This window comes from Lactuca saligna, chromosome 7, assembly GCF_052625555.1.
Source record: "Lactuca saligna cultivar CGN05327 chromosome 7, ASM5262555v1, whole genome shotgun sequence".
NCBI classification, from domain to species: Eukaryota; Viridiplantae; Streptophyta; class Magnoliopsida; order Asterales; family Asteraceae; genus Lactuca; species Lactuca saligna.
Window position 1 is genome coordinate 169,553,657 of NC_136423.1, and position 8,140 is coordinate 169,561,796.

The following is an 8,140-nucleotide window of genomic DNA, read 5'->3' on the forward strand; positions in this document are numbered from 1 at the left end:
AACACCCAAGTTCATTAACACCTACAGGTTATGAGCCTGCTAGCGTTCCACATGACTATCTAGAAAAGTCCGTGGTCGTCATCTAAATTCCGCTAGATGACTGGATCAAACAACAACGAGGCCTCTCATCTGTTTATTACACACCAACTATCTACCCATGTTCTACCCAACATATTAGTAGATAAAATCATACATTTTATACATATTTTCAAAACCTGTATAGCATGCTCAATCAAAACATTTTTCACATAACAGATGAGGCATACACACATAGCACGTATTTCATAGAGAATACTTTAGATCTGTAAGATAGAAGAGAGTGAATATACACTCACACGTATAACAACCAAATATATGCACATAACACGTATTTTATAGGAAATACTTCATAATATTGTGTTGGAATGAAAGTAACTACACACTCACTTGATCAGAAGATGATCGGGCAGCACTACGGCTTGCAGAAGTAGTAATCCTCCGCAGATCTGGAAGATCTCTACAAAAATCGAACTTCTCGCGGGCGGAGCTTCGGCTCGGAAACCGCACTTCTCGGGATCTTCGGGATCTCGGGACTCGCTTCGGGACTCGGGAATATTACCGGGGCTTCGGGGTATTTCTGGCACGCAAAACGATGCAAAACGGGAGAGAGAAGAGAAGAAATGAACAAAACTTTCGGCTGCCCTCGCAAGCCTTTTATAGGGGCTGGATCTGCGAATTACGCGGGGCGTAATTTATGTACGCGGGGCGTAACGGGGATAAGGCCGGTGACTCCCCCCCCCCCATGGATAATATCAGCGAATTTTTATTTAAATTAAATACCGAATTTATTAAATAAACTTCAAAAATTCATATCTTCCTCATACGAACTCCGTTTTCGACGCTCTTTATATCCACGCGTAGGTGAGACTACGATCTACAACTTTCGTTTAGACTCCATCGGCTAATTTTGACTTTATTTTTTATTATTTATTTTTAGTAGGCCGGGACAGGAAAACTCCGTTATAAAATCATAACTTCTTCATCCGATGTCCGTTTTCGCCTATCTTTTTATCGTTTTACTAAAATTAATGAGATCTTCAATTCTCATTTAGATTGTTTCGGCTAAAAACCGTTCGGTCTCAAATCGAGCATTCGGGCTGCATACTGCTAAGTCGAAACTTCGAAAAATCATAACTTCCTCATACGAAGTCAGATTTGGGCGTTCTTTTTATGCACGCTCATGGTTTGACGTACTCTACGACTTTCATTTAGATTGCTAAGGCTAAATATCGCTCTAACATAAATTCATATTTTACGTCACTCGGCGTCGTGCCGGTTCTGTCTCGAAACTTCGACATGTCATAACTTCTTCGTTATAACTCGGATTTTGGCATTCCTTATATCTCCGGAATCCTTGTTTCGACCACTACAACTTTATGCAAAGATATCGGGCGTATCTCACACTTTAATTTTGACGCTTATTTCATTCTTAATTCATTAAATTATAAAAATCAAGAAAATAAACACATAAATCACATAATTCACATAATTCACAAATAATACATTCTTATTATTTCAAGTTGAGTTACAAAGGTTAACCTAGACTATTACATTGCTAAAAAAATGGCAAGCCCAGAAACACGGGCGTTACAGTTTCCTTAACTGGCAAGTACGCCCAACGTATTAGGGCGCAATCGCGCACCCTAGTACGCTCAGCGTATACCACGTACGCATGGCGTACTCCCAAGGCCAAATTACGAAAATGTCACTAGAGCTTCTTTTGCACATTTTCTTGAACTTAGGGACCAAAATGTAACATATCTAAATATAAGGATCAACAATGGAAGTACTTCAAAACCAGATGTTACAAAACACGACTTCAAAATAGAAGATACTTGCATCCTACAACATTGTATTGTTAACATTTTTCTTATTAACACATTGTTTTTGAAAAATCTACCCAATTGTAACATGAAACTTTTAATATTTCGTTTATTAATGTAGGAATTTGGATTTAAAAAACATACCTAATTTCACCTAGTTGTTAGGAATTTGGATTTCAAAATGGAATATAAAGGATTTTTTTGTTTTATCAAGAAACCCTCTATTGTTTTTTTTATTGTGTTTGTGGCCATTTCTTAATGTTTAGTTTGCTACTTCTTTTAAGAGAATTTAGAAAGTTTTATTTTGTCAAAAGTTCTATGACTTGCATGAAGTATAGATAGTCTCAAATCGTCATAATTGTAGTGGGGATCCTTTTATTTTACTTGGATTATATATTACTAGCCGTATAAATTAGAATATATGCGTTGTAATCTAGGATTTGCAAATTTATGGCCCTTAGATTTTATTTATTTATTTATTATTTTTTTTAATAATTAAATCTGGTCTCATTAATGACCATGCTCATTGTTGAAACATGAACTCATTGTAGTTTTACATTACTTTCATGCCATAAGAACCAAATAAACAAAAGTACATTCATTGGTAGTTCTTGGATTTATACTATTTAGGAATCAAAGGAAGATGTGATGTTATGGTGATATGCAAATATCTTTATTTAATAAAAATAAAATAAACATGAACATTTATCATAACTACCCATTAAATTCATTAGTAATTATTATTACGCCTATTAAGCTTCAAAGTTTTTTTTTTTTTTTTTTTTTTTTTTTTTTTTTTACCTTACATATACGTGTAATACACAAGTTATCACCTAGTAAATAATAAATAAAAGTTGTACAAACATAGGAAGCACTTTCCTGCAAATATATAAATTGTTAGAGAAACAATCAAAAGTCAGGTAGACACGAACCATTCCAACTCATTACCATTTGAAAATCGAAGCAATGATCATTATTTTTGTTTCCTAAACATGCACATACGTACATAAATGTTAGAAGAAACATCAAACTAAGTTTTGAATTTGGGTGTCAAGTTTGTTTCTTTCAACTTCATACATTAAAATGGAATTACGCAAAGGAAAGTAGTAAGACTGATCCACTAGCATAAGCTTCTTATTTTCTTATTGACCTGTAATATCATAGCTTCAAATTATTCGATTGCTTACACTATTAAGCATCACATTTACTTTAGACATGGAAAATGGAAACGAATTCATGGCAACTTTGAAAATAATTTCAAAATATAATAACCTCAAAAACAATTATCTAGAATCGCAAAATCAAAGCTTAAAAGGCAAAATAACAACTTCGAAGGCAATTATCTTGACTTTTTTCAATTAGCTTTAATATAAAATTTCATAAACTTGATCTATGGGCATGCTTCCTCCTATGCCAAAGTCGGATCTCTTTTACGCTTATACACCATCAATCGCCCACAAACCAACACAACGTATCACAAGCTTATTTTAAAAATAAAAAAAACTTGAAGCTATACATGAAATTCTCTGATTTAAATAAAATAATAGGGTGAAGTTACCTTGCTAATTAAAAAGATATAAATTGAAATATGTTTGGATAAGAGTAAATTACACAAATGGATCTTATGGTTTAGGATAATTTGTATGTTTGATCCTTAACTTATTTTTTAATTCGGAAGATTCATATTGTTTGTTTTTGTTACGCACTTGGTCCCTATCTTACCTACAAAAATTATTTTGCCATTGATTTTTCAATTTATTTAAATAAGAGAAATTAAATATCCTCCTACCATTTGTTGCTACTTTTCCTCCTATCATATCAAATGTTGACAAGTGGATTAAATGATTATTAATTTCATTAAATGTCTAATTAAATGTAATACATGTCAACATTTGATATGGTAGGAGGAACATAGGAACAAATGGTAGGACGATACTTAATTTCTCTTTAAATAAACATACCCTCAATCTCATCCCCTCACCTTACCTTACTTATCTCATAATTTTTTATTATTTAAATAATAATCTTTTTAGGTAAGACATGGACTAAACGTGTAACAAAAACAAACAGTAGGGAGCAAACGCATAACAAAAACAGACAGTAAGAACTTTCCGAATTAAAAAAATAAGTTAAGAACCGAACACACAAATCACCCCAAACTATAGGGACCATTGGTGCAATTTACTCTTTGGATAACGACGATAAAAATGGCATAGCACGTGGACCATTTTATACAACCAAACGCCACCTATCCACAGGCCGGGTTCGGATCCGGATCCTGATCATCTCGACCCAAATAGGAAAATTGAAGCGGTGGGTTTTTGGATTATTTTGCAAGAAAAGTGGCACACAGGGGTTTATGATCGATTTACGATTCTTTTAGTTTCTTACTACAACTGATTTCACAGCAATGGAGGAAGAATACTCTTTCGTTGATACTTCAAAGCTGCTCCAAGCAGCATCTGACTTCTCGTTTGATCCTGGTTCGCTTACAGATTACTCTTGTTTTCCTGCTTAATTAACTGTTCTTAATGTTTCTCAAAAGATTTTTGGTTTGTTGTTGTAACTTTTAGGTACTCGGTCGGAAGCTGCTGTGAAGGAGTTTCTCGCTTCTTTTCCTCTTCCGGTGATCATCAAGTAGTGTCTCTATCTGCTTGTTCTGCTTCTATCCCTGTTATTTTCTTCTCTGTCGTGAAATGAAGTAGCGTTTTGGGGATTAAGTCTGTTTTCCGATGAAAATCTTACAGATTGATCTTATTTTACGCTTACTTTTTCACTTCATTTGCTAGTAATTTACTCATTCATTCCAAAATTGATAAAATCCATGGTTCTACATGTTGAACTTGAGCAAATTCCACGTAAAGTAGGGCTAGTCTTGGAGATTTTCTTATCGCCAAATTGAATCAAACTATTTGAAATTTTAGAAAAGTGAATATGTTAATTGCAGTGCTTTGCAAACCAAAGGAGACGTGCCTGGTTTGGAGGATGCACTGATTGATTGTCTAGAAAAGATATTCAAAACAAAATATGGAGCTTCCCTCATCCCACATTTCATGGTATGTCATCTTTCGTTCATATTTGCTTAAGAACCATGTAACTGATCTTAATCCTTACATTACATTGTTGATTTACTTTCTGTTCTTATTTAGCCTTTCATTCTTGTTGGCCTTCAAGCATACTCTCAGAGAGTCAGGAACTTGTCATGTAAAACGGTATATTACTTTCCATAACATATTCTTGTCACTATATAATCAAACTTTCATGGTGGTTTTAAAATTTTCATTATTATACTCAGATCTCCAGCCTTTTGAAGAATCTTGAAGATACTTCTGGTTTAGCCACTTCACTAATCAAAGAAAATGGCGTGTATCCACTTTTACTTGATTGTCTTGTTGATGGGTGAGATAAGACTCTGAAATTTTCAAATTCTTTTTAAACTTTGTTTAAATATCCTTATTTATCTACTTTTTTTTTGCTCTAGTGATGAACAAACAGCTGTTGCTGCAACAGATGCAATCAGAGATCTATCATGCTCTCAACAAGGGATTGTGAGTTTAATCTTTCTGATTTTCTGATTATAAACTTATAATATAATTCATATCTCATATTCTTATACTATTATTATTAAAGGTTATGATATTTTTTAGGAAATCATATTCCCAGCTACACCCAATGAAGCTACAGATATTACAAATTTAGCAGCAAGATGTTCATCACTGGTATCTAATATTCTAATTACTATTATTAGTATTTAACTATTTGTTATATTTTAAATGTAAGTTTTTATATAATTTCCATCTCTCATATTTTATATATTTCCTCTCAGGGGCGTGTTCGGGTTTTGGCATTGATAGTGAAGCTATTTTCTACTTCAAATGCAGTTGCATCTTTAGTTTACAACTCAAATCTTCTTGGCCTCTTAGAGGCAGAAGTTCGCAATGTTAATGATACACTCGCAACCTTGAGTGTTTTGGAACTCCTTTATGAGGTTTATTTACCATTCTGCCCTTGTTTTAATCACCTCTTTAAATTCCATTTTAATCTTGTTTCATTAATTCTATGAAGTTGGCTGAGGTCCAACATGGAATGGAATACGTTCTACGCACCAATATTTTGCAGCTACTTATTTCCATAATCAGGTAAAAAAAAGCTTTTAATTTCTATAAAAGTATTTTTTTTTTATACTTTTGTTAACTTTATATTATTTTTATTTATAGAAATTCTACTGCTGAATCGATGTTGAGATCAAGGGCAATGATGATAAGTGGACGACTTTTATCCAAAGAGAATGTTCTCATGTTTATAGATGAATCCAGTATCTCTCTCAATCTTTCTCTCTGTGTGTGTGTGTGTGTGTGTGTGTGTGAAATTATGATATTTAATTTTATAATTTTTATTTTTTGATGTAGGTATAAAAGCTGTGATTTCAGCCATTGATGAAAGGCTTTCAGTGTTGGATAACAGTGAAGATGCAGATGAATGTGAATGTGGTCTTGAAGCAATGGGGCAAATAGGGTCATGTGAGTAATTTGATAAATCTATATAAGCATTTAAAATCAATTTTTTTTTAAAAAAATTTCATTTAATTTATATTTTTTTTAAAAATGTGATTCTAGCAACACAAGGGGCAGTTTTGCTGATATCAAACACATCTGCTGCTAGACGTGTTGTTAATGCTGCATTTGATCTGCATGGGCGTGGAAAACAACTGGTTAGCTTTTTTTGTTATGACGATTTTACCCTTTGTGTTATTTATTAATAAAAAGAATTTTATGAAAAAAAAAAAAAAAAAAAAAAACAGGCTGCATTGCATTCTCTTGGGAATATTGTGGGAGGAACTCGCCCTGAAAACAACAAATTACTGAATGCGGATTCTGAAGAAAGCCTTAAAAGATTAATATATGAAACAGCATCCAACACTCCAAAGCTTATTCCATCTGTTAGTTTTTTTTTTTTTTTTTTTTTTTTTTAAATTTACAATTCAGTCCATAAGATTAGACTAGATTACACTTATGGTCCTTGAGCTTATATTTGGTCTGTGACTTTAACCGATTTTTACATTTTTGGTCCCAAAATTCGAAACGGGACTAAAAACGTTACAAAATTACTAGACAAAGCTTTTAGGGACCAAAATTGCAAAAATCAGATTTATTTAGGGACTAAAAATGTAACTTACTTCAAAGATTATAATATTTATGTATTCATACTTGGTTTCATGTGTCAGGGACTTGTTCTCTCGATTCTCAAACTCGAGTCTGAGTTTCGTATTGCGGTGAGATTTATTTAATTTTTAAATATCAAGAATTTAATTATCTAAAAAGAATATTTGATTAATGGGATATAATTTGCGTTTTTCAGGGTTATAGATTGATATCAGGATTGGGTGCTAGACCATGGTTTCTAGTGGAGATATGTTCCAGACAAGAGATAATAAAGATACTGACGGATTCGTTTACAGAAACAACTAAAATAGGTAATTCATTTTCATTGCGTCCTTTTTTATTACTTATTTTTTCTTTTAATTTTAATTTTAATTTCATTGAATTTTACTACTTTTAAGGCATGGAGGCTAGATATAATTGTGTTGAGGCGATCTATAAGGCTCTTTCATCGTCATCAAAGTTTCTGAACGATCCGGCTCTTTCTGGGACAGCCGAAAAGGTTATTATTATTATTATTTTACTTTTTTTTTTTTTGGAGTTTATATATATATATTTTTTAATGGCAGCTGGTGGAGGCTATTAGAAAGGGCCCATATCTTGCTAAGGGAAGACAACGTGAAGCCCAACCTGAGGTGGCAACAGCTGACAGATTTTAGGCTTCTTGATTTTTTTTTTTTAAAAAAAAAAAAAATCACAAACAGTTTTATGTAACGTATGAAATTGTATTGAATAGTTTGACAAGCGAGGTAACTTTTAAGATAGCTTTGTTTAAGATTTATGCAACTCTTGTACTTAATTGTTATGACTTATATGTGATTAACAAGTGTTCTACGGAGTTAAGAGAGTTATTATAGAAGGCTAATGAGAAGTGTACTATATATGTATATACTACAATTAAGAGCTTTTAAAGGAGAAAAGAGTTCCAAGAAGAGTATTTTCAAATACAAGTACGCACAACTTATTTAAATGTAGATATGGTTTTTACAATAGCCATATTATAATCATACAAAAACAATTACTCATTCATAAATACACATCTTTACCATAAACATACAAACATAGCTTTATACATACACACTATTTAGTGACAGAACTAAAGAACAACAAAACATGTAT

At 32.6% G+C, this 8,140-nt stretch overlaps 1 protein-coding gene across 1 annotated transcript; it reads left to right on the forward strand.

The window, feature by feature from the left end:
• Positions 1-4,189: 4,189 nt before the first annotated feature.
• On the forward strand, positions 4,190-7,864 carry LOC145006353 (ARM repeat superfamily protein). Its single transcript, XM_078965443.1, has 17 exons — positions 4,190-4,345; positions 4,436-4,499; positions 4,810-4,918; positions 5,012-5,074; positions 5,158-5,261; positions 5,344-5,410; positions 5,510-5,581; positions 5,689-5,850; positions 5,928-6,001; positions 6,080-6,177; positions 6,272-6,382; positions 6,479-6,573; positions 6,664-6,801; positions 7,087-7,134; positions 7,221-7,335; positions 7,423-7,523; positions 7,591-7,864. The coding sequence occupies exons 1-17, from the start codon at positions 4,273-4,275 to the stop codon at positions 7,678-7,680; spliced, it is 1,584 nt and encodes a 527-aa protein (XP_078821569.1). The 5' UTR covers positions 4,190-4,272; the 3' UTR covers positions 7,681-7,864.
• The last annotated feature ends 276 nt before the right edge of the window (positions 7,865-8,140 follow it).

Excerpts from the sequence above, each read along its gene's own strand:
- LOC145006353 (XM_078965443.1), top strand. The coding sequence starts at position 4,273 with ATGGAGGAAGAATACTCTTTCGTTGATACTTCAAAGCTGCTCCAAGCA. Across the intron at positions 5,851-5,927 it reads TTTTGGAACTCCTTTATGAG|TTGGCTGAGGTCCAACATGG; the intron begins GTTTATTTACCA and ends AATTCTATGAAG. Across the intron at positions 6,002-6,079 it reads CTACTTATTTCCATAATCAG|AAATTCTACTGCTGAATCGA; the intron begins GTAAAAAAAAGC and ends TTTTATTTATAG.